The sequence below is a fragment of the Panulirus ornatus genome, chromosome 11, assembly GCF_036320965.1.
Source record: "Panulirus ornatus isolate Po-2019 chromosome 11, ASM3632096v1, whole genome shotgun sequence".
In the NCBI taxonomy this organism is placed as follows: Eukaryota; Metazoa; Arthropoda; class Malacostraca; order Decapoda; family Palinuridae; genus Panulirus; species Panulirus ornatus.
In genome coordinates, this window is record NC_092234.1 from 34,370,266 (window position 1) to 34,398,080 (window position 27,815).

Below are 27,815 nucleotides of genomic sequence, written 5' to 3' on the forward strand. Positions count from 1 at the left end.
ATATCCACACATCTCTCTTACCCTTACATTACTTACTCGATCAAACCACCTCACACCACACATTGTCCTCAAACATCTCATTTCCAGCACATCCACCCTCCTGCGCACAACTCTATCCATAGCCCACGCCTCGCAACCATACAACATTGTTGGAACCACTATTCCTTCAAACATACCCATTTTTGCTTTCCAAGATAATGTTCTCGACACATTCTTCAAGGCTCCCAGGATTTTTGCACCCTCCCTCACCCTATGATTAACTTCCGCTTCCATGGTTCCATCCGCTGCCAGATCCACTCCTAGATATCTAAAACACTTTACTTCCTCCAGTTTTTCTCCATTCAAACTTACCTCCCAATTGACTTGACCCTCAACCCTACTGTACCTAATAACCTTGCTCTTATTCACATTTACTCTTAACTTTCTTCTTTCACACACTTTACCAAACTCAGTCACCATCTTCTGCAGTTTCTCACATGAATCAGCCACCAGCGCTGTATCATCAGCGAACAACAACTGACTCACTTCCCAAGCTCTCTCATCCACAACAGACTGCATACTTGCCCCTCTTTCCAAAACTCTTGCATTCACCTCCCTAACAACCCCATCCATAAACAAATTAAACAACCATGGAGACATCACACACCCCTGCCGCAAACCTACATTCACTGAGAACCAATCACTTTCCTCTCTGCCTACACGTACACGTGCCTTACATCCTCGATAAAAACTTTTCACTGCTTCTAACAGCTTGCCTCCCACACCATATATTCTTAATACCTTCCACAGAGCATCTCTATCAACTCTATCATATGCCTTCTCCAGATCCATAAATGCTACATAAAAATCCATTTACTTTTCTAAGTATTTCTCACATACATTCTTCAAAGCAAATACCTGATCCACACATCCTCTACCACTTCTGAAACCACACTGCTCTTCCCCAATCTGATGCTCTGTACATGCCTTCACCCTCTCAATCAATACCCTCCCATATAATTTACCAGGAATACTCAACAAACTTATACCTCTGTAATTTGAGCACTCACTCTTATCCCCTTTGCCTTTGTACAATGGACAATGGCACTATACACGCATTCCGCCAATCCTCAGGCACCTCACCATGAGTCATACATACATTGAATAACCTTACCAACCAGTCAACAATACAGTCACCCCCTTTTTTAATAAATTCCACTGCAATACCATCCAAACCTGCTGCCTTGCTGGCTTTCATCTTCCGCAAAGCTTTTACTACCTCTTCTCTGTTTACCAAATCATTTTCCCTAACCCTCTCACTTTGCACACCACCTCGACCAAAACACCCTATATCTGCCACTCTATCATCAAACACATTCAAGAAACCTTCAAAATACTCACTCCATCTCCTTTTCACATCACCACTACTTGTTATCACCTCCCCATTAGCGCCCTTCACTGAAGTTCCCATTTGCTTCCTTGTCTTACGCACTTTATTTACCTCCTTCCAGAACATCTTTTTATTCTCCCTAAAATTTAATGATACTCTCTCACCCCAACTCTCATTTGCCCTCTTTTTCACCTCTTGCACCTTTCTCTTGACCTCCTGTCTCGTTCTTTTATACATCTCCCACTCAATTGCATTTTTTCCCTGCAAAAATCGTCCAAATGCCTCTCTCTTCTCTTTCACTAATAATCTTACTTCTTCATCCCACCAGTCACTACCCTTTCTAATCATCCCACCTCCCACACTTCTCATCCACAAGCCACTGTTGCACACTCCATCACTGCTTCCCTAAATACATCCCATTCCTCCCCCACTCCCCTTACTTCCATTGTTCTCACCTTTTTCCATTCTGTACTCAGTCCATAAATGCTACATACAAATTCATTTGCTTTTTTAAGTATTTCTCACATACATTCTTCAAAGCAAACACCTGATCCACACATCCTCTACCACTTCTGAAACCACACTGCTCTTCCCCAATCTGATGCTCTGTACATGCCTTCACCCTCTCAATCAATACCCTCCCATATGATTTCCCGGGAGTACTCAACAAACTTATACCTCTATAATTTGAGCACTCACTCTTATCCCCTTTGCCTTTGTACAATGGCACTATACAAGCATTCCATCAATCCTCAGGCACCTCACCATGAGTCATACATACATTAAATAACCTCACCAACCAGTCAACAATATAGTCACCCCCTTTTTTTAATAGATTCCACTGCAATACCATCCAAATCCGCTGCCTCGCTGGCTTTCATCTTCCGCAAAGCTTCTACTACCTCTTCTCTGTTTACCAAATCATTCTCCCTAACCCTCTCACTTTGCACACCACCTCGACCAAAACACCCTATATCTGCCACTCTATCATCAAACATATTTAACAAACCTTGAAAATACTCACTCCATCTCCTCACATCACCACTACTTGTTATCACCTCCCCATTAGCCCCCTTCACTGAAGTTCTCATTTGTTGCCTTGTCTTACGCACTTTATTTACCACCTTCCAAAACACCTTTTTATTCTCCCTAAAATTTAATGATACTCTCTCACCCCAACTCTCATTTGCCCTCTTTTTTGCCTTTTGCACCTTTCTCTTGACCTCCTGCCTCTTTCTTTTATACATCTCCCAGTAATTTGCATTATTTCCCTGCAAAAATCGTCCAAATGCCTCTCTCTTCTCTTTCACTGATAATCTTACTTCTTAATTCCACCACTCACTACCCTTTCCAATCTGCTCACCTCCCACGCTTCTCATGCCACAAGCATCCCTTGCACAAGCCATCACTGCTTCCCTAAATACATCCCATACCTCCCCCACTCCCCTTACGTCCTTTGTTCTTACCTTTTTCCATTCTGTACTCAGTCTCTCCCGGTACTTCCTCACACAAGTCTCCTTCCCAAGCTCGCTCATTCTCACCACTCTCTTCACCCCAACATTCTCTCTTGTTTTCTGAAAACCTCTACAAATCTTCACCTTCGCCTCCACAAGATAATGATCAGACACCCCTCCAGTTGCACCTCTCAGCACATTAACATCCAAAAGTCTTTCTTTTGCGCACCTATAAATTAACACGTAATCCAGTAACACTCTCTGTCCATACGTATACTTATGTACATCTCTCTTTTTTAACCAGGTATTCCCAATCACCAGTCCTTTTTCAGCACATAAATCTACAAGCTCTTCACCATTTCCATTTACAACACTGAACACCCCATATACACCAATTATTCCCTCAACTGCCACATTACTCACCTTTGCATTCAAATCTCCCATCACTATAACCCGGTCTTGTTCATCAAAACTACTAACACACTCACTCACCTGCTCCCAAAACACTTGCCTCTCATGATCTTTCTTCTCATGCCCAGGTGCATATGCATCAGTTATCACCCATCTCTCTCCATCCACTTTCAGTTTTACCCATATCAATCCAGAGTTTACTTTCTTACACTCTGTCACATACTCTCACCACTCCTGTTTCAGGAGTAGTGCTACTCCTTCCCTTGCTCTTGTCCTCTCACTAACCCCTGACTTTACTCCCAAGACATTCCCAAACCACTCTTCCCCTTTACCCTTGAGCTTCGTTTCACTTAGAGCCAAAACATCCAGGTTCCTTTCCTCAAACATGCTACGTATCTCTCCTTTTTTCTCATCTTGGTTACATCCACACACATTTAGACATCCCAATCTGAGCCTTGGAGGAGGATGAGCACTCCCCGCGTGATTCCTTCTTCTGTTTTCCCTTTTAGAAAGTTGAAATACAAGGAGGGGAGGGTTTCCAGCCCCCGCTTCTGTCCCCTTTAGTCGCCCTCTACAACATGTGAGGAATGCGTGGGAAGTATTCTTTCTCCCCTATCCCCAGGGATAAAATTGATGGTTGTACTGCCATAATTTCTGGAGAATTACTAGGTAGGACAAAAACAGAAAAAGGAAATATAGATGCTTGAGTTATGTGTTGTCTCATGTGTATGAGAGAAAGAGGTTGGTAGTTGTACTGCCATAATTTCTGGAGAGTTACTAGGTCGGACAAAAACAGAAAAAGAAAATATAGATGCTTGAGTTATGTGTTGTCACATGTGTATGAGTGAAAGAGGTTGTGGATTGGGGTCAGATACCAGCAACTTACATGTGGATGAAGCAAGGGAAAAAAAGAGTGATCAGGGCCTGACAGGAAATAAGTAACAAACATTGCAATGCTGGCTGACTGTGCCACCACCACTATTCCTCATGAAACCCAGCCAACCCTAAATCTACCATGAAATAGCAGCAATCAGATATATGTTATTTTTCTAAGATCTTGAAGGAAACTTTTTTATGATGAAGAAAAGGAAGAGAAGAGAAAAGATTGATGGAAGTGAACTGTTGCATACCCCTCCTTTAGAAATGATCCAAAGTGATGAAGGATGACCATGGCATGGAAATATACTTGACCCTTTGGACAGTGGAACTCTTATGGACACTCATTCCAGAAATGAAGCTAAAGATATAAAGCCTGGCCTTATATTTTAACAATTTTGAGATAAATGTTGAAGTTTTCAAGACAATATTTTCAGATGGAAAAGTAACTTTTTCTTAAATTTTCAGCATCTTAAACTGTGGTTATAACTGAACTCCCATTAAATCATAGTACTAGGGGAAGAGCAGTGTGGTTTCAGAAGTGGTAGAGGATGTGTGGTTCAGGTGTTTGCTTTGAAGAATGTATGTGAGAAATACTTAGAAAAGCAAATGGATTTGTATGTAGCATTTATGGATCTGGAGAAGGCATATGATAGAGTTGATAGACATGCTATGTGGAAGGTATTAAGAATATATGGTGTGGGAGGCAAGTTGTTAGAAGCAGTGAAAAGTTTTTATCGAGGATGTAAGGCATGTGTACGTGTAGGAAGAGAGGAAAGTGATTGGTTCTCAGTGAATGTAGGTTTGCGGCAGGGATGTTTGATGTCTCCATGGTTGTTTAATTTGTTTATGGATGGGGCTGTTAGGGAAGTGAATGCAAGAGTTTTGGAAAGAGGGGCAAGTAAGAAATCTGTTGTGGATGAGAGAGCTTGGGAAGTGAGTCAGTTGTCGTTCGCTGATGATACAGCGCTTGTGGCTGATTCATGTGAGAAACTGCAGAAGCTGGTGACTGAGTTTGGTAAAGTGTGTGAAAGAAGAAAGTTAAGAGTAAATGTGAATAAGAGCAAGGTTATTAAGTACAGTAGGGTTGAGGGTCAAGTCAATTGGGAGGTAAGTTTGAATTGAGAAAAACTGGAGGAAGTAAAGTGTTTTAGATAACTGGGAGTGGATCTGGCAGCGGATGGAACCATGGAAGCGGAAGTGAATCATAGGGTGGGGGAGGGGCGAAAATTCTGGGGGCCTTGAAGAATGTTTGGAAGTCGAGAACATTATCTCGGAAAGCAAAAATGGGTATATTTGAAGGAATAGTGGTTCCAACAATGTTGTATGGTTGCGAGGCGTGGGCTATGGATAGGGTTGTGCGTAGGATGGTGGATGTGCTGGAAATGAGATGTTTGAGGACAATATGTGGTGTGAGGGGGGTTTGATCTAGTAAGTAATGTAAGGGTAAGAGAGATGTGTGGAAATAAAAAGAGTGTGTTTGAGAGAGCAGAGGAGGGTGTTTTGAAATGGTTTGGTCACATGGAGAGAATGAGTGAGGAAAGATTGACCAAGAGGATATATGTGTCGGAGGTGGAGGGAACGAGAAGTGGGAAACCAAATTGGAGGTGGAAAGATGGAGTGAAAAATATTTTGAGTGATCGGGGCCTGAACATGCAGGAGGGTGAAAGGCGTGCAAGGAATAGAGTGAATTGGAACGATGTGGTATACCGGGGTCGACGTGCTGTCAATGGATTGAACCAGGGCATGTGAAGCGTCTGGGGTAAACCATGGAAAGTACTGTGGGGCCTGGATGTGGAAAGGGAGCTGTGGTTTCGGTGCATTATTACATGACAGCTAGAGACTGAGTGTGAACGAATGGGGCCTTTGTTGTCTCTTCATAGCGCTACCTCGCGCACATGAGGGGGTAGGGGGTTGTTATTCCATGTGTGGTGAGGTGGCGATGGGAATAAATAAAGGCAGACAGTACGAATTATGTACATGTATATATATATGTATATGTCTGTGTGTGTATATATATGTATACATTGAGATGTATAGGTATGTATATTTGCATGTGTGTACGTGTATGTATATACATGTGTATGTGGGTGGGTTGGGCCATTCTTTTGTCTGTTTCCTTGCGCTACCTCGCTAATGCGGGAGACAGCGACAAAGCAAAATAAAAATAAATACTAGGAAGGCTCTGGCTCTTACGAGCTACTGAAAGTTGCAAATCAACCTGAATTATGGAATGATGCTGTATTTTTCGCAAGGTCATATTATTCTGAAACGTAGGATTCAGTTATCTGTAAAGTAACTTATATTGATTTCGCCATGCTGCCAGCTGTGACAGTCTGACTCTCACCCTTTTATCTGACTGCAACCACTATTAATCCTTAAAGGACTGAGCTTAGAAATATAGGACCAGGTTTTTTTTAGAAAACCATAATTTAATAGTAAATATTGAAAAATGTTGGAGTATCCATATTTCTTGTTTGTTGTGCAGAAATAATGTTAGATTATTCATATTTGTTGTTTGTTGTACAGACATATAGATTTGGCATGCTGTGCTAGCCATACTTATCACAATGAACTTTTCCCAGTGCTGACAGTTCAACCTTTGCTAAATCATTATTTACATAATTATGGCTCAAAGACTAGTTTTGAATAGCCACTGATTGATGTATGGCATTCAGAATGCCTTACCTTCTCTCCTATTGTATGGGTAACTAAGATATTAGGAGTCTTTTTAATGTCAGCTTTAATTGCTTGTGATGTAAGTCATCTCTACATAGATAATGCGTGCCTTTCTGTTTGAATGATAACAAGAAAAGGCAACCCTTTCAAATACGGCTAGGTTTCCTCCATGTTAAGACGCTGTGCTGTATTGGTAACTAAAACTCGAGGATTTTTCCCTGTGCCAAACAAAGGCACTTGCGACATGAGGACTTCTTCTAACTGATGAATTATGCTTTTAAATTTAAATGAGGGCAGAAAGAGACAATCTGTACTTGAACAGGTAGGGTCTTACTTCCATAAAATGTACAAGTTCAGCCAGAGTCCTCTACAAATTGATAATGAAATTGTCAGATTTTGTACCACTAGAAATGAACATGAATTTCCCAAGACTGCAGTTGCAAATAACACCTATGGAGCAATAAATTCTAATGAAATTAAAGAAAGATATGATACAGACATCATCTTGAATTCCAAAGAAGCTTTATTTATTTGCAGTATTATGAAATTTTTTCAATGTTTTATTTACCTTATTTGGAATTACAAAAAGTTACATTTATTTGTAATGTTACAAATCCTTATTGATAATTTTGTAATTCATTTATAATCTTTGGACTTATTTGAATTACACAGTGTTATGAATTGATGAAATACAAGTTAATTTGGGGAGTCTATTACTTTTTGTCATAAAGCATCAGCAGTGGAAAGATAGAATTGGGTAAGAGGTGAAGAAGTACATGTAGGCATATTGGGAAATTCTGAGACACTGAAAGAGAATGAAATAGAAAAAGATTTCCAAGAGTAGTTTTTACTAAAATACATTTCAGTATTCTGAGAATGGTACCAGGATATTGAGGAAGTAAATTTAAGAAAAGCATTAGAGAAGTGTGAAGGGACTGAAAAGCAGAATTGAAAAAAAGTAGTGAGACTGCTATAAACAAAGCCAAAACCAACCAACAAACAAAAGAATTACTCTTTTATGACAGCTATCAAGTTATTTCAGTCCAAGTATCATCCTTACCAGATAAGATACCTCACTCAGTCAAAGGGAATTATTTCCCATCAGCTACCATAAATGTAGGTGAGAAAAGCTTCAAAGACCTAAGAGGCGTGCATTTTGATAGGATCTGAGCACTTGTGTCAGCAGTTTTAATGCAAGGGAGCAAGTATTGGTGATGGGTGATTTGAATGTGAGAGTGGGTGAAATGGCAGCTGAGGGTATGATTGAGGGCATGGAGTACCCAGTGTTATGAAGAAGAATGATAATTAGCTTGTGGAGTTTTGTGCTGAAAAAGGACTTGTGATTGGGAAAACTGTACCTGGTTTAAGAAGAGGTACATACATAAGTATACATATGAGTTGGAAAGATGGTAAGGGGGCACTACTGGAACATGCACTAATTGATAGGTTTGCAAAGGAGAGACTCCTGGTTTTTCAGGGCTTGAGCATGCAGGAGGAAGTAAGTCATGAAAAGGAAAGAGCAAACTGGGGTGATGCAGTATTTAGGGGACTGAACTAGTGCATATGAAGTGGCTGGGGGAGATGACAGAAAGGTCTGTGGGACATGGTTTTGTATAGGAGCCCCAGTTTCAGTGCATTATACAAGACAGCTACAGTGTTGATGTGAGCAAATGACATATTTTCTGGCACTACCTTGTTAATGTGGGAATTGGCAAACATATTTGAAAAAGTATTTAGAGATAGAGTGTATAGATTTATGTGCTGCTGGTGAGATATAAGATTAAGTTTTAACTACTTTTATGTGTGTTAGAAATGAATTTCTCCAAACCTCTTTTTAACTGCTTTCCACCTTCGAGAAACAAATAATTTTCCAGTGAATATTATTTTTTTGAGAATACTGACTTGATTCATTGTCACTGTTTAGGCATGTAAACAAGTACATAATCTATGAGGTGATTATTTAGTTTACATTGATTGCATTACGATTGTCATAGCAGAATGAAGACATATACATGATTAGGCATTGTCATGAATTCATTCTCTTACTGCAGTCATTTTCTGCTTGAAGCAAAAAATCTATCTTTCAAATTCCAAATTTCACAGATTATTAAGATATCTGTACCCTACTGTCATAAGATAGTAAACTGAAATTTTGATTACAGTGTTAGCACCATACAAGTATTCTGGCTACCCTATGCTCATCAAGACCATCCAGCTTGAGGCAGATGATGAGCAGCTTTTTAGCAAAGAAACCTCACTTCTTGCTGCTGCTGCTGAGCTGACATATCACACTATCAACTGTTCTGCGCTTAATGCTGAGGAACTAAGGAGAGAGAAGGGGCTTGAGGTAAATATATAAAAATCATTTTCCATGTTGTTATGCAGTGTAGAGGATAAGCAGATTTGAGTAGAGGTAATCAGAGATATAAAGATTAACAAACTCTGATATTAGTTATTTGTAATGCTAAGGTGGCACTGGCAAATTCATCTTTCTCCCTACTATATTTTCATTAGACAACCATCATTCTTTTCACACATTCTGGTGTAACAGGGCAAGTAAATACAGTAACAGTTACTCTACTGTAATCACAACTAAAACAGCTTGCAAATTTCTTGTAGATTTTTTAAGTTTTAATGGTAGGTCTGCAACATTTAAAATTAGAAAAAGATTTATTTGCAGAAATTTTTGGAGAAATATTTGCTTCTGCAGTTACTCTGAAAGTGCCATGATATAGTCTTGAAGAATAGTTCCTTTCCATGCCTGAGACTCCAACCTATTATGAATGAGTTTACAAACAAATTGATCCAGGCTGCTCTCCTGAGGTTCTAATCTACAAGGGCTCAGCCTTCCATGTCTTCTTAAACTGTGCTTTTTCTCTGAAGCAGTAACTGAGAAATAGTGTCATATTCACTGGCTTTTCATATAGGAACAAGTTTGAGTCAGACACACAAGATTTGATTAACACACACACACACACACACCATGATTTGAAAGCCACATCAGTTTCTAGTCTTGCCAAGTTGCACCTAACTTGACTGGCATGTCACTCAAAAAAATGGACATCACTTAAAGTCAAGCAATTCTGATTGATTCTTGAAAATTTGATGCATCTTTCCTCGAGTCCTGCTCCCATTGTTATCCAACTCTGTTGAGATCTATGACGAATCTACAGAACACACATTACAGGTGCATGTGTTACCTTTCAGCAGCCATACCAGAAAGCGCTGTGTGCTGGCACAGAAAATTTCTTTTGTTCCTTTTACACACCCCTCTTCCATTTTGCCGTAATCTTTGCCTGTGAAATTGTTTGTTAAATGTTTGTAAATTTTTTTTTTATACTTGATCACTGTTTCCCGCATCAGAGAGGTAGCATCAGGAAACAGACAAAGAACTACCCATCCACTCATATACGTATTTCATTATTTTATTAAATCATTGTTTCCCGCATCAGCGAGGTAGCACCAGGAAACAGACACATATATATACATAAAAGCCCATACACATAATATTACAGACACATATATGTACATAAAAGCCCATACACATAATATTACAGATGCATATATATACATAAAAGCCCATACACATGCATATTACTTTTTTTTTAATATACTTTGTCGCTGTCTCCTGCATCAGCGAGGTAGCGCAAGGAAACAGACAAAAGAATGGCCCAACCCACCCACATACGCATGTATGTACACAAATGCCCACACGTGCACATATACATACCTATACATTTCAACGTATACATACATATACATTCACAGACATACATATATACACATGTACATATTCATACTTGCTGCCTTCATCCATTCTCGTCGCCACCCCGCCACACATGAAATGGCAACATTCCCGCGCGCGCTCATGCGAGGTAGTGCTAGGAAAAGACAACAAAGGCCACATTCGTTCACATTCAGCCTCTAGCTGTCATGTGTAATGCAACCAAACCACAGCTCCCTTTCCTCATCTAGGCCCCACAAAATTTCCATGGTTTACCCCAGATGCTTCACATGCCCTAGTTCAATCCATTGACAGCACGTCAACCCCGATATACGACATCGTTCCAATTCACTCTGTTTCTTGCATGCCTTTCACCCTCCTGTATGTTCAGGCCCCGATCGCTCAAAATCTTTTTTACTCCATCCTTCCACCTCCAATTTGGTCTCCTGCTTCTTCTCGTTCCCTCCACCTCTGACACATATATCCTCTTTGTCAATCTTTCCTCACTCATTCTCTCCATGTGACCAAACCATTTCAATACACCCTCTCAACCACACTCTTTTTATTATCACATCTCTCTTACCCTTTCATTACTTAGTCAATCAGACCACCTTGCACCACATATTGTCCTCAAACATTTCATTTCCAACACATCCACCCTCCTCCGCACAACTTTATCTATAGCCCATGCCTCACAGCCGTATAACATTGTTGGAACCACTATTCCTTCAAACATATACCCATATACACAAACATATACACATCCATTCCTGGCGCCACCCCACCCCGCAGGAAACAGCATCACTACCCCAGCTTCAGCGAGGTGGCACCAGGAAAAAAAGACAGAAAAAGGCTATCTTCGTTCACTAGTTCACACTTGTAATTGTCATTTTTGTGTGAATCACTGTTGTGTCTTTCAGTAAATGCTCCTCTGTGCATCTCTCTCAAGCATCAAACATCACACCAAAAGGCAGGATTGTTATAGAATGTAAGGTAGTTTTATTATATTGGTATGGTACTATAAAGATTTTATTGTTCTGAACTATGTTAACACTCCAGTATGTTGAATAACTATACACTACATGGGAATGGAGTTTTCTCTCAAAATCACTTACAACCAAACTGTAAATGCTAGCAAAGTTCTAGAACTGCCTTTGCAAGATATTCACACCAACCAGTGGAATTATAAAAACTGATTTTCCATTGTCATCTGTATGAAAGAGTAAACATTTAGCAGAAGCTCCAGCACACTAATGACAAAATAACAAAAATGGCATACAGTAATCATGAAAGAAAATTACTGATAAACAATTTATTCATAGCATATAAAGAAATGTGAAACTAAATTTGATAGCACTCACCAGTTGATTTTTGAGGGCGCTAGCTAGATTGTTTACCACCTCTGCCTTGCCCCTACTATGCATCTCCATGTTCTAGGCAGCAGTGTGAGATGAGAGACAACAGCTACTTTTGAGAAGACAGGCCAGGTTGTGGCTCATCGTCCTTTACAAAGAAGGCGGCAGCAAGAGTGCAAGGGTATTGCACAACATTTGATTAGCATTGCTTAAAACTTTTTACTGAGAATTTTTCTGGTTCACTATCTGTATCTTCAATTTCTTCACTAACATAGTGTTCAGCCAGCTCATGCAGCTCCTCACTTGTTAAGTTGCTCCTGTGTAATGTCAGCAGCTCTTCCTCATTGTTGACATTTACTTTACTAAGCCCAGATTGATTGGCTGGCCGGACAATGTTCCTGATGATGTCTTTCTCTACATCAAGGCCTCTAAAGTCATGATACACTTAACACACATTCCACCATGCACTATTCATACACGTTACACTCACTTCTACCCATGCTTTGTGAATGTGTTCAGTAGTCATCTTGATATTAAATTTTTCCAAAATTTGGTGATTGAGTGTTGGTTGGACCATCTATTGTGAGGAATAGCTGCCTGAAAATGTGGCAGAAGTGATATTTCATAAAGTTGGGAATGACTCCTTGGTTCTTTGACTGGATATGGGAAGTCATATTAGGTGATAGGAACACAACCTCCACAAGTAGGACTCTCCTTAAGCTGTTTAGTTACTGTGGATGGCTGGGGGCATTATCTGATTCTGATTAATCTTTCATTTGAGGTTTGTTCCTCACAATACTGTGCAACAGCAGGACAAAAGTAGGAGGTAAACCACTGTTGGAACGGTTCTCATGTCACCAAAGCTTTTTTGTTTGCCCTCCAAACAATAGGCAGGTGGTCTTTTGACCCAAAAGTGCTTGCTGAGTCATGGAGTGGTACACAATCATAGGCTTGACTTTGAAATCTCCTGAGGTAATAAGAGAAAGAAATAAGTGTTTGGAATGGAAGATATTACAAGCTGAAATTAAGAAGAGCAATAAAGTTATAAAGAATGAAAGTATTGAGGGCATAGATGGAGTGTTGAGTAAGATGGTGAAGAATGGATGTGAATCCTCTGTGAGTGGATCTGGAAATGTGTATGGAAGCATAGGAAAATTATCAGGTGCCTGATGATTGGACAAAAGCAGTGATTGTCTTTCAGTTGCTCAATAAGGGAAAGGACAATAGAAACGAATGTAAGAATTTTAGAGGAATAAATCTTTTTGACATAGCTAGGAAAAAGTATAGTAGAATAATGATTGACCATTTTCATAAGGATCAGTTCATCTTTTGTTGGTCAGAAATAGAGTGGGTTTAAGAAGGGAAGAAGGTATGTAAATCAGAATTTTGCACATAGATATGTGGAGAAAGCTTAGGAGATGAAGGTGCCTGAAATTTGTATTGATTTAGAAAAGTGGAGAAAGCTTAAGAGAAGACGGTGCATGAAGTTTTTATTGATTTAGAAAAAGTATATGATAAAGTGGATAGAATGACACTTTGGGAAATTTTGACTCTGTATGGTGTACTTGGATGAGTAAATACTGTTAAAAGCTTTTGCAAGAAAATTAATGCAAGTGTGAGAGTAAGTCGGAAATGAGTAAGAGGTAGGAAAAAATATAGAACTTTGTTGAGGTTGTAATGTTACCATGGGTACTAATTTTTACAAATGAAGCATTTTGTGAGATGAGAGTAAGATAGGGTGATTGTGGTGTGATATTTAATCGTGGAGCAATAGAATGGAAGTTGCTGTGGTAATGATACTCAAATAAAGTTGTGTTGTGAGCTGAATTAGAGGGAAGAATTTTACAGAATGGTATGGCATTTTGGTGAAGTATGTATGAGGAAGATGTTGAAAGTGAATGGAAATAAAAGCAGGAGCTAGTACTTGAAAAAAAAGGGAGGTTAGATTGCAGAATCAGTTTGTATGATGAAGACGTGGATGTTATTGATGACAGTGAAAATCTAGGGATGAAATTTGATAAGGATGTTAGTGGCAAAGCTGAAGTTGAAAGTAGTTATACAAGGGTAAAAAGATTAGGGTTGCAAAAAAAACTTTAGTGAATAGGAAAAATTTAAACATGGAATATATGAGTAGGCTTTGTGAAGGAATACTTGTCCCTCTCCTGATGTTTGGTTGTGAAATTCAAGTTTATATAGCTCAGGATTGGTAAAAGAGTTGAGAAGTAGAGATGAATGATGTGTGCTGTATAGTTGGAATTATGGGTATTGTACTGACAGATGTTTCTTTTCTTTCAAACTATTCGCCATTTCCCATGTTAGTGAGGTAGCGTTAAGAACAGAGGACTGGGCCTTTGAGGGAGTATCCTCACCTGGCCCCCTTCTTTGTTCCTTCTTTTGGAAAATTAAAAAAATAACGAGAGGGTAGGATTTCCAGCCCCCCGCTCCCTCCCCTTTTAGTCACCCTCTACGACACACAGGGAATACATGGGAAGTATTCTTTCTCCCCTTTCCCCAGGGATACTGACAGATGTATGACAAGATTTTTTCACAAGGCAGGGCAAGGGTTGATAGAGATCTGAGAAGGTTGTGTGGTGTCAAGGGGTCTTTAGAAAGGTGCATGGATTAAAGCATTATAGTTTTTATGGGTATATAGCATTTATGGCATAGGAGAGTCTGCTCAAAAAGATATATTGTAGTATGATAGATTCACAAGGAAGAGAGACAGGCCATAAAAGAGATGAAATGATAGAATTGATTAGGGATAAGGATTTTTCTGATGCTGTTGAAGGAGTGATTAGGATCAGATGAATTGGATACATTTTGTGTTTGGAAGCAGTATGAATGAATAGTTTTGTCAACTGGCAAATCAGTTTGTAAAGTAGAAATTAAGAAACACTTATACATATGTTGAAGGCTATATTTTACTTTAACACAATAACCGTGGGTTGAAGGTATATGTGAGTGCTGTGGTGGCTGTTTGTGCCTGTTTGATCCCATTAGATTGGAAATGACAGTCATATTAGATAGAGAGATAGACAGAAGAGGGTATACCATAAGAAATTTACAAGTTGTAGAGGCTTTGTGATTATGGACAATTGATTATACAGCCTGTGATCCAGAATTCAAATAACAAATGGTAACTTTATCAAAAGTAGTTGTACATATCATAGAATCCTTTTCTTGCTGTTTTAGGTACTGCAGGGTGCCTACAACCGATGTGTGAGTGTGCTTAATGCCAGCAGTAAACCCAGTGATGTTGCCGTTCAAGTGTGCACAAACATTGCACGTTGCTACACTGCAGCTGCATCCTTCCCCATGTGCCGAGAGAAGCTCATTGAGATGTCACACTTTATTAAAGACCTTTGTCACACTCTGTATTTCAAGGTAAGAATGATTGTAAGTGAAAAGGTGAACTAATCTTTATCATCATCTTATTTTACAAAGGAAAACTTGTGGAAAGCCTTCTCCAGGCATAACACCTTGTTTTTTCTTATTCCTTCATATCATTTCAGACATGCCTTTTTATGTTTTTGTATGATATTGTTCTATATTTTCCCATATTTACTTTTTATTCCTTGTGACCTCCTATATAAATGGGATTGTATTTATTTTTTTTTATATTTTTATTATTTTGCTTTGTCGCTATCTCTCGCGTTAGCAAGGTAGCGCAAGGAAACAAACGAAAAAATGGCCCAACCCACCCACATACACATGTATATACATACATGTCCACACATGCAAATATACATACCTATACATCTCAATGTACACATATATATACACACACAGACATATACATATATACACATGTACACAATTCATACTGTCTGCCTTTCTTTATTCCCATCGCCACCCCGCCACACATGGAATAAACAACCCCCTCCCCCCTCATGTGTGTGCGGTAGTGCTAGGAAAAGACACCAAAGGCCCCATTCGTTCACACTCAGTCTCTAGCTGTCATGTAATAAAGCACCGAAACCACAGCTCCTTTTCCACATCCAGGCCCCACAGAACTTTCCATGGTTTACCCCAGACGCTTCACATGCCCTGGTTCAATCCATTGACAGCACGTCGACCCCGGTATACCACATTGTTCCAATTCCCTCTATTCCTTGCACGCCTTTCACCCTCCTGCATGTTCAGGCCCCGATCACTCAAAATCTTTTTCACTCCATCTTTCCACCTCCAATTTGGTCTCCCACTTCTCCTCGTTCCGTCCACCTTTGACACATATATCCTCTTTGTCAATCTTTCCTCACTCATTCTCTCCATGTGACCAAACCATTTCAAGACACCCTCTGCTGCTCTCTCAACCACACTCTTTTTATTTCCACACATCTCTCTTACCCTTACATTACTTACTCGATCAATCCACCTCACACCACATATTGTCCTCAAACATCTCATTTCCAGCACATCCACCCTCCTGCGCACAACTCTATCCATAGCCCATGCCTCGCAATCATACAACATTGTTGGAACCACTATTCCTTCAAACATACCCATTTTTGCTTTCCGAGATAATGTTCTTGACTTCCAAACATTCTTCAAGGCTCCCATAATTTTCGCCCCCTCCCCCAACCTATGATTCACTTCCACTTCCATGGTTCCATCCGCTGCCAGATCCACTCCCAGATATCTAAAACACTTTACTTCCTCCAGTTTTGCTCCATTCAAACTTACCTCCCAATTGACTTGACCCTCAACCCTACTGTACCTAATAACCTTGCTCTTATTCACATTTACTCTTAACTTTCTTCTTTCACACACTTTACCAAACTCAGTCACCAGCTTCTGCAGTTTCTCACATGAATCAGCCACCAGCGCTGTATCATCAGCGAACAACAACTGACTCACTTCCCAAGCTCTCTCATCCCCAACAGACTTCATATATATATGGGGTGAGAGAGTATAATTAAATTTTAGGGAGAATAAAAAGATGTTCTGGAAGGAGGTAAATAAAGTGCGTAAGACAAGGGAGCAAATGGGAACTTCAGTGAAGGGCACAAATGGGGAGGTGATAACAAGTAGTGGTGATGTGAGAAGGAGATGGAGTGAGTATTTTGAAGGTTTGTTGAATATGTTTGATGATAGAGTGGCAGATATAGGGTGTTTTGGTCGAGGTGGTGTGCAAAGTGAGAGGGTTAGGGAAAATGATTTGGTAAACAGAGAAGAGGTAATAAAAGCTTTGCGGAAGATGAAAGCCGGCAAGGCAGCAGGTTTGGATGGTATTGCAGTGGAATTTATTAAAAAAGGGGGTGACTGTATTATTGACTGGTTGGTAAGGTTATTTAATGTATGTATGACTCATGGTGAGGTGCCTGAGGATTGGCGGAATGCGTGCATAGTGCCATTGTACAAAGGCAAAGGGGATAAGAGTGAGTGCTCAAATTACAGAGGTATAAGTTTGTTGAGTATTCCTGGTAAATTATATGGGAGGGTATTGATTGAGAGAGTGAAGGCATGTACAGAGCATCAGATTGGGGAAGAGCAGTGTGGTTTCAGAAGTGGTAGAGGATGTGTGGATCAGGTGTTTGCTTTGAAGAATGTATGTGAGAAATACTTAGAAAAGCAAATGGATTTGTATGTAGCATTTATGGATCTGGAGAAGGCATATGATAGAGTTGATAGAGATGCTCTCTGGAAGGTATTAAGAATATATGGTGTGGGAGGCAAGTTGTTAGAAGCAGTGAAAAGTTTTTATCGAGGATGTAAGGCATGTGTACGTGTAGGAAGAGAGGAAAGTGATTGGTTCTCAGTGAATGTAGGTTTGCGGCAGGGGTGTATTATGTCTCCATGGTTGTTTAATTTGTTTATGAATGGGGTTGTTAGGGAGGTGAATGCAAGAGTTTTGGAAAGAGGGGCAAGTATGAAGTCTGTTGGGGATGAGAGAGCTTGGGAAGTGAGTCAGTTGTTGTTCGCTGATGATACAGCGCTGGTGGCTGATTCATGTGAGAAACTGCAGAAGCTGGTGACTGAGTTTGGTAAAGTGTGTGAAAGAAGAAAGTTAAGAGTAAATGTGAATAAGAGCAAGGTTATTAAGTACAGTAGGGTTGAGGGTCAAGTCAATTGGGAGGTAAGTTTGAATGGAGAAAAACTGGAGGAAGTAAAGTGTTTTAGATATCTGGGAGTGGATCTGGCAGCGGATGGAACCATGGATGCGGAAGTGGATCATAGGGTGGGGGAGGGGCGAAAATCCTGGGAGCCTTGAAGAATGTTTGGAAGTCGAGAACATTATCTCGGAAAGCAAAAATGGGTATGTTTGAAGGTATAGTGGTTCCAACAATGTTGTATGATTGCGAGGCGTGGGCTATGGATAGAGTTGTGCGCAGGAGGATGGATGTGCTGGAAATGAGATGTTTGAGGACAATGTGTGGTGTGAGGTGGTTTGATCGAGTAAGTAACGTAAGGGTAAGAGAGATGTGTGGAAATAAAAAGAGCATGGTTGAGAGAGCAGAAGAGGGTGTTTTGAAATGGTTTGGGCACATGGAGAGAATGAGTGAGGAAAGATTGACCAAGAGGATATATGTGTCGGAGGTGGAGGGAACGAGGAGAAGTGGGAGACCAAATTGGAGGTGGAAAGATGGAGTGAAAAAGATTTTGTGTGATCGGGGCCTGAACATGCAGGAGGGTGAAAGGAGGGCAAGGAATAGAGTGAATTGGATCGATGTGGTATACCGGGGTTGACATGCTGTCAGTGGATTGAATCAGGGCATGTGAAGCGTCTGGGGTAAACCATGGAAAGCTGTGTAGTTATGTATATTTGCATATGTGGACGTATGTATATACATGTGTATGGGGGTGGGTTGGGCCATTTCTTTCGTTTGTTTCCTTGCGCTACCTCACAAACGCGGGAGACAGCGACAAAGCAAAAAAAATAAAATTATATATATATATATATATATATATATATATATATATATATATATATATATAGGGAGGTGAATGCAACAGTTTTGGAAAGAGGGGCAAAAATGAAGTCTGTTGTGGATGACAGAGCTTGGGAAGTGAGTCAGTTGTTGTTTGCTGATGATACAGCATTGGTGGCTGATTCATGTGAAAACTGCAGAAGCTGGTGACTGAGTTTGGTGAAGTGTGTGAAAGAAGAAAGTTCAGAGTAAATGTGAATAAGAGCAAGGTTATTAGGTGCAGTAGGGTTGAGGGTCAAGTCAATTGGGAGGTAAGTTTGAATGGAGAAAAACTGGAGGAAGTAGAGTGTTTTAGATATCTGGGAGTGGATCTGGCAGCGGATGGAACCATGGAAGCGGAAGTGAATCATAGGGTGGGGGAGGGGGCGAAAATCCTGGGAGCCTTAAAGAATGTGTGGAAGTCGAGAACATTATCTCGGAAAGCAAAAATGGGTATGTTTGAAGGAATGGTGGTTCCAACAATGTTGTATGGTTGCGAGGCATGGGCTATGGATAGAGTTGTGCACAGGAGGGTGGATGTGCTGGAAATGAGATGTTTGAGGACAATGTGTGGTGTGAGGTGGTTTGATCGAGTAAGTAATGTAAGAGTAAGAGAGATGTGTGGAAATGAAAAGAGCGTGGTTGAGAGAGCAGAAGAGGGTGTTTTGAAATGGTTTAGGCACATGGAGAGAATGAGTGAGGAAAGATTGACCAAGAGGATATATGTGTCGGAGGTGGAGGGAACAAGGAGAAGTGGGAGACCAAATTGGAGGTGGAGAGATGGAGTGAAAAATATTTTGATTGATCGGGGCCTGAACATGCAGGAGGGTGAAAGGCGTGCAAGGAATAGAGTGAATTGGATCGATGTGGTATACCGGGGTTGACGGGCTGTCAATGGATTGAATCAGGGTATGTGAAGCATCTGGGGTAAACCATGGAAAGCTGTGTGGGGCCTGGATGTGGAAAGGGAGCTGTGGTTTCGGGCATTATTGCATGACAGCTAGGGACTGAGTGTGAACGAATGAGGCTTTTGTTGTCTTTTCCTAGCGCTGCCCCGCACACATGAGGGTGGAGGGGGATGGTATTCCATGTGTGGTGAGGTGGCGATGGGAATGAATAAAGGCAGACAGTGTGAATTGTGTGCATGGGTATATATGTATGTGTCTGTTTGTGTAATATATATGTATACATTGAGATGTATAGGCATGTATATTTGCGTGTGTGGACGTGTGTGCATATACATGTGTATGGGGGTGGGTAGGGCCATTTTTTTCGTCTGTTTCCTTGCGCTACCTCGCAAACGTGGGACACAGCGACAAAGCAAAATAAATGAATAATAAATATTTTTATATTTATTTATTTTGCTTTGTCGCTGTCTCCCGTGTTTGCGAGGTAGCGCAAGGAAACAGACGAAAGAAATGGCCCCACCCACCCCCATACACAATGTATATACATACACGTCCACACACGCAAATATACATACCTGTACATCTCAATGTACACATATATAAACACACACAGACACATACATATATACCCATGCACACAATTCACACTGTCTGCCTTTATTCATTCCCATCGCCACCTTGCCACACATGGAATACCATCCCCCTCCCCCCTCATGTGTGCGAGGTAGCACTAGGAAAAGACAACAAAGGCCCATTCATTCACACTCAGTCTCTAGCTGTCATGCAATAATGCCCGAAACCACAGCTCCCTTTCCACATCCAGGCCCCACACAACTTTCCATGGTTTACCCCAGACGTTTCACATGCCCTGATTCAATCCACTGACAGCACATCAACCCCGGTATACCACATCGATCTAATTCACTCTATCCCTTTCCCGCCTTTCACCCTCCTGCATGTTCAGGCCCCGATCACACAAAATCTTTTTCACTCCATCTTTCCACCTCCAATTTGGTCTCCCACTTCTCCTCGTTCCCTCCACCTCCAACACATATATCCTCTTGGTCAATCTTTCCTCACTCATTCTCTCCATGTGCCCAAACCATTTCAAAACACCCTCTTCTGCTCTCTCAACCACGCTCTTTTTATTTCCACACATCTCTCTTACCCTTACATTACTTACTCGATCAAACCACCTCACACCACATATTGTCCTCAAACATCTCATTTCCAGCACATCCACCCTCCTGCACACAACTCTATCCATAGCCCACGCCTCGCAACCATACAACATTGTTGGAACCACTATTCCTTCGAACATAGCCATTTTTGCTTTCCGAGATAATGTTCTCGACTTCCACACATTCTTCAAGGATCCCAGGATTTTTGCCCCCTCCCCCACCCTATGATTCACTTCTGCTTCCATGGTTCCATCCACTGCCAGATCCACTCCCAGATATCTAAAACACTTTACTTCCTCCAGTTTTTCTCCATTCAAACTTACCTCCCAGTTGACTTGACCCTCAACCCTACTGTACCTAATAACCTTGCTCTTATTCACATTTACTGTTAACTTTCTTCTTTGACACACTTTACCAAACTCGGTCACCAGCTTCTGCAGTTTCTCACATGAATCAGTCACCAGTGCTGTATCATCAGCGAACAACAACTGACTCACTTCCCAAGCTCTCTCATCCACAACAGACTTCATACTTGCCCCTCTTTCCAAAACTCTTGCATTCACCTCCCTAACAACCCTATCCATAAACAAATTAAACAACCATGGAGACATCACACACCCCTGCCACAAACCTACATTCACTGAGAACCAATCACTTTCCTCTCTTCCTACACGTACACATGCCTTACATCCTCGATAAAAACTTTTCACTGCTTCTAACAACTTGCCTCCCACACCATATATTCTTAATACCTTCCAGAGAGCATCTCTATCAACTCTATCATATGCCTTCTCCAGATCCATAAATGCTACATACAAATCCATTTGCTTTTCTAAGTATTTCTCACATACATTCTTCAAAGCAAACACCTGATCCACACATCCTCTACCACTTCTGAAACCACACTGCTCTTCCCCAATCTGATGCTCTGTACATGTCTTCACCCTCTCAATCAATACCCTCCCATATAATTTACCAGGAATACTCATCAAACTTATACCTCTGTAATTTGAGCACTCACTCTTATCCCCTTTGCCTTTGTACAATGGCACTATGCACGCATTCCGCCAATCCTCAGGCACCTCACCATGAGTCATACATACATTAAATAACCTTACCAACCAGTCAACAATACAGTCATCCCCTTTTTTAATAAATTCCACTGCAATACCATCCAAACCTGCTGCCTTGCCGGCTTTCATCTTCCGCAAAGCTTTTACTACCTCTTCTCTGTTTACCAAATCATTTTCCCTAACCCTCTCACTTTGCACACCACCTCGACCAAAACACCCTATATCTGCCATTCTGTCATCAAACACATTCAACAAACCTTCAAAATACTCACTCCATCTCCTTCTCACATCACCACTACTTGTTATCACCTCCCCATTTGCGCCCTTCACTGAAGTTCCCATTTGCTCCCTTGTCTTACGCACTTTATTTACCTCCTTCCAGAACATCTTTTTATTCTCCCTAAAAGTTAATGATACTCTCTCACCACAACTCTCATTTGCCCTTTTTTTCACCTCTTGCACCTTTCTCTTGACCTCCTGTCTCTTTCTTTTATACGTCTCCCACTCAATTGCATTTTTTCCCTGCAAAAATCGTCCAAATGCCTCTCTCTTCTCTTTCACTAACACTCTTACTTCTTCATCCCACCACTCACTACCCTTTCTAATCAACCCACCTCCCACTCTTCTCATGCCACAAGCATCTTTTGCGCAATCCATCACTGATTCCCTAAATACATCCCATTCCTCCCCCACTCCCCTTTCTTCCATTGTTCTCACCTTTTTCCATTCTGTACTCAGTCTCTCCTGGTACTTCCTCACACAAGTCTCCTTTCCAAGCTCACTTACTCTCACCACCCTCTTCACCCCAACATTCACTCTTCTTTTCTGAAAACCCATACAAATCTTCACCTTAGCCTCCACAAGATAATGATCAGACATCCCTCCAGTTGCACCTCTCAGCACATTAACATCCAAAAGTCTCTTTCGCGCGCCTGTCAATTAACACGTAATCCAATAACGCTCTCTGGCCATCTCTCCTACTTACATAAGTATACTTATTATATCTCGCTTTTTAAACCAGGTATTCCCAATCATCAGTCCTTTTTCAGCACATAAATCTACAAGCTCTTTGCCATTTCCATTTACAACACTGAACACCCCATGTATACCAATTATTCCCTCAACTGCCAGATTACTCACCTTTGCATTCAAATCACCCATCACTATAACCCGGTCTCGTGCATCAAAACCACTAACACACTCATTCAGCTGCTCCCAAAACACTTGCCTCTCATGATCTTTCTTCTCATGCCCAGGTGCATATGCACCAATAATCACCCATCTCTCTCCATCAACTTTCAGTTTTACCCATATTAATCGAGAATTTACTTTCTTACATTCTATCACGTACTCCCACAACTCCTGTTTCAGGAGTACTGCTACTCTTTCCCTTGCTCTTGTCCTCTCACTAACCCCTGACTTTACTCCCAAGACATTCCCAAACCACTCTTCCCCTTTACCCTTGAGCTTCGTTTCACTCAGAGCCAAAACATCCAGGTTCCTTTCCTCAAACATACTACCTATCTCTCCTTTTTTCACATCTTGGTTACATCCACACACATTTAGGCACCCCAATCTGAGCCTTCGAGGAGGATGAGTACTCCCCGCGCGACTCCTTCTTCTGTTTCCCATTTTAGAAAGTTAAAAAAAAATACAAGGAGGGGAGGATTTCTGGCCCTCCGCTCCTGTCCCCTCTAGTCGCTTTCTACGACACGCGAGGAATGCGTGGGAAGTATTCTTTCACCCCTATCCCCAGGGATAATATACATATATAATTACACATACACACACATACACACACACACGCACATATACACACACACACACATACATATATATACATATGAAAAATGTAAGAAACAATTTAGAAAACTGAAACTTCTAGCTTGAAATGAAATGAAAAAATGAATGTCACATAATGGTTCAACCTCTGGCTATGGAAAAAGGAAATGTTTAATTTATTCACACAAACGTCAATAGTAGTTCTCATCAATTTAACCACTGTATCAATAAGCTTCAATGTCTAAGCTACATTTTTTCCAATTTCACTATTTTCTTGTCAAAGCACCATGTATGAAAACTATCACTCCAGTAACACAACTATAAACATTTACTTCCCCTTTAAAAAAGTTCTGGGGAAGTCTGTCTCGATAGACTGCGGGACACTCTACCACCTGGCGAGGTTTGTGTTGCAATGGATCTTGATTCACAAACGTAGTAGCATCACTGATGGGCCAAGGTAGTTCCGTTGGCGGAGAGGAGCTCATATATATATATATATATATATATATATATATATATATATATATATATACACATGCAAAGACAAATACATATATACACATGCACACATTCATACTTGCTTGCCTTTATCTATTCCTGGCACTTCCCCGCCACAGGAAACAGCATCGCGACCCCCTGCTTCAGTGAGGTTGCGCCAGGAAAACAGACAAAAAAGGCCACATTCGTTCACACTCACTCTTTAGCTGTCATGTGTAATGCACTGACACCACAGCTCCCAATCCGCATCCAGGCTCCATAGACCTTTCCATGGTTTACCGCAGACATTTCACATGCCCTGGTTCAGTCCATTGACAGCATGTCGACCCCAGTATACCACATTGTTCCAATTTGGTCTATTCTTTGCACATCTCTCACCCTCCTGTATGTTCAAGCCCTGAGCGCTCGAAATCTTTTTTACTCTCCATTTTTCCAGCTCCAGTTTGGTTTCCCCACTTCTTGTTCCCTCCACGTCTAACACATATATCCTCTTTGTCAATCTTATATATTATCCCTAGGGACAGGGGAAAAAGTACTTCCCATGTATTTCCTGTGTGTCGTAGAAGGTGACTAAAACGGATGGGAGCAGCAGGCTGGAAATCCTGCCCTTCAGTTTTACATTTATAAGAGAAGTTGCAGAGAAGGGGGCCAAGAGAGGAGTTTTCTCTCAAAAGCTTTGTTATCTGTTCTTGAGCGCTGCCTCACTAATGTGGGAAGTGGCAAATATGTATGAAAAATTATGCACACACACACTTACACTGGAACTTCTTGATTTTTGCTCGATTTAAGTCATTTTTAGGCACATGGTCCACTTACAACTTTTTAAAATTTTGCGAGCTTAAGTTTGAGGAATGCAGTCATTTGGCTGGCAGTGTGTTGGTATGACATTTATTGCCAGTGTCGTGCAAGAAGCGCTCATATGCATGGCATGAAGTGTTACAGTAATTTTGCTGCAGTATATTCTGTATTTCATATGTTTTGTCCTTTGCATCATGCCACCAAAGCATCTTTTAAGTTCTCTTGGTAACAGTGGTGCTAAAGAGCATGAGACCATCTCTATAGGGATTAACATGAATGCACTCAAACGTCATGAATAAGGTGAACATGATGTGGACTGAATAACTAGAGAGGTGCATAAGAAGGTGGGGAAGAAGTGGCTTAAGTGCTTTCATGAATTATGCATGTGGACCTCAGTTGAGAGTTAGATGCAAGACAGTTTGACTTGATAATGTGTTTGTGCCTCTTTATTTCTGAAAATGATACAAAGACAAGAATGTTTATGTGTTAATTGTAGGCAGGAAAGTTTAATGATTGAATATAAGGGAATGTTGACTCAATGAAGGTTATGAATACAAGACACTATCCCGCACATTTTTGTTGTTTCCTGGGCAGAGTGAATTTGATCATCACTTCTGACTCTTTTATGTATAAATTGAGACAAGGGCATTTGCAATATGGCTGAGATCAGTGTTTGTCAAAGGAAACTTCAGTGTCAAGTGAGGGGTTTTATTTTTTTATAGAATATCTGATAAGATGTTGAATATACCCTGATTTATCAAGGGATTATCGCTTCCCCTGGTTCTAGTAATGACTAACCTTTACAAAAAAGTTATGTAGGAGTACTGATACCTTGATGGTACTTGGACTTCCCATGTCAGGATCCACTGGCTAAGAGTGAAAAATTCTGCAAGATAGCATCCTTTGTTACAGTGAAGAAATCAGTCTATCACTGCAAAACTGATTTTTCTTATTTATGTATTATGTTGAGCATACCAGTTTTCTTTTTCAAAATGATTGTTGTTCATATTGCCTTGAGTATCAAAGGTATTTAGTTAAGACATTGATGATTTCTTCTGATATCAAGGGCATAATCAGATAGGGATGCCTATTGTAGGGAATCCCCTGATGTTGGCCATTTTTCTTGTACTGTTTCATTCACTGGCATCATAGTATTAATAAATCATTACTCATGATAGAAAGATCAGTGAATTTATAGTCCAAAGACAGGCCTCTCCAAAATATGCACCTGAACATTTTGCTTGATGATATTGAATCTGACAGTATTGTTGTCCCAGTTATAGAGGTGACAGAAGATATTTGACTAATTTTTTGAAACCTTTTGCTTTTTTTTTATGTAGTAATTGATATAAATTTTTCAGAGGGGGATTTTTTCTTATTCATATTTATCCTGAAGGGCTTTCTAGACTGATTTTTTTTCCCTGAAGGTGATAGAAATCTTTGTAAGAAGAATATAAAACTGCTTATGTGCATTTTGTTATTATTTCCTCTTTGATATTATTCTACTGATATATCTGATACATCCTTATTAATGAATATTTTTGAGATTGTATTTTTCTTGGAAGTATTATAGTTGTATCATAGACTGGAGTTCTTATGCGTTGCAACATCAGCTTTTGTGAACTTATTCTGAATTGTAAAAGAAAGCATAAAGAATGTGTACATTTCCTTTGACAGTCCTTGCTGCGAGTCTGCTTGGTTGGTGTGGAGTGTGTGTCAGCATTAGCTGTTGATCAGATACTTCAGATGAATTTACTGCAAGCTGGTATCCTGTGGCATCTGCTTCTCTTTCTCTTCTCATATGATTACACCCTTGATGAAGGAGGAGTTAGCAAATGTGAAGACTCCAACCAGCAGGTAATCTAATCCTCAAGATATTAAAAAGACAGATACTTTAATGCAAAATTAGCTATAGAATTTGATTTTCCCGTATTTGCAAATGTTAAACTAGATTTTTTCCTTTTTTTACTCTGTTGTCTTGGTGTGGATAAATCGACTACTGCAAATCTTTTGGTGCTGGAACGTTAGTTGTCATCATGCTAATTCATAAAGTAGGTTTTCCATGGTGTAAAGCTCTGCATGAGAGATAATATCCAATTGGGATTGTGATATTTCAATATTGGATTTTTTTTTTTTATTATACTTTGTCACTGTCTCCCGCGTTTGCGAGGTAGCGCAAGGAAACAGACGAAAGAAATGGCCCAACCCCCCCCCATGCACATGTATATACGTACGTCCACACACGCAAATATACATACCTACACAGCTTCCCATGGTTTACCCCAGACGCTTCACATGCCTTGATTCAATCCACTGACAGCACGTCAACCCCGGTATACCACATCGCTCCAATTCACTCTATTCCTTGCCCTCCTTTCACCCTCCTGCATGTTCAGGCCCCGATCACACAAAATCTTTTTCACTCCATCTTTCCACCTCCAATTTGGTCTCCCTCTTCTCCTCGTTCCCTCCACCTCCGATACATATATCCTCTTGGTCAATCTTTCCTCACTCATTCTCTCCATGTGCCCGAACCATTTCAAAACACCCTCTTCTGCTCTCTCAACCACGCTCTTTTTATTTCCACACATCTCTCTTACCCTTACGTTACTCACTCGATCAAACCACCTCACACCACACATTGTCCTCAAACATCTCATTTCCAGCACATCCATCCTCCTGCGCACAACTCTATCCATAGCCCACACCTCGCAACCATACAACATTGTTGGAACCACTATTCCTTCAAACATACCCATTTTTGCTTTCCGAGATAATGTTCTCGACTTCCACACATTC

General features: G+C 40.6%; 1 protein-coding gene across 3 annotated transcripts in view; it reads left to right on the forward strand.

Moving 5' to 3' along the window:
• The window catches only part of Rme-8 (receptor mediated endocytosis 8), a 554,100-nt gene that overhangs the window by 390,034 nt on the left and 136,251 nt on the right, over positions 1–27,815 (forward strand). For all 3 annotated transcript variants that reach the window (XM_071666770.1, XM_071666772.1, XM_071666771.1), the window contains 3 exons: positions 8,952–9,136; positions 15,061–15,252; positions 26,694–26,873. In XM_071666770.1, coding sequence (XP_071522871.1) covers positions 8,952–9,136; positions 15,061–15,252; positions 26,694–26,873 — 557 coding nt within the window. The remainder of the gene's footprint in view (positions 1–8,951; positions 9,137–15,060; positions 15,253–26,693; positions 26,874–27,815) is intronic.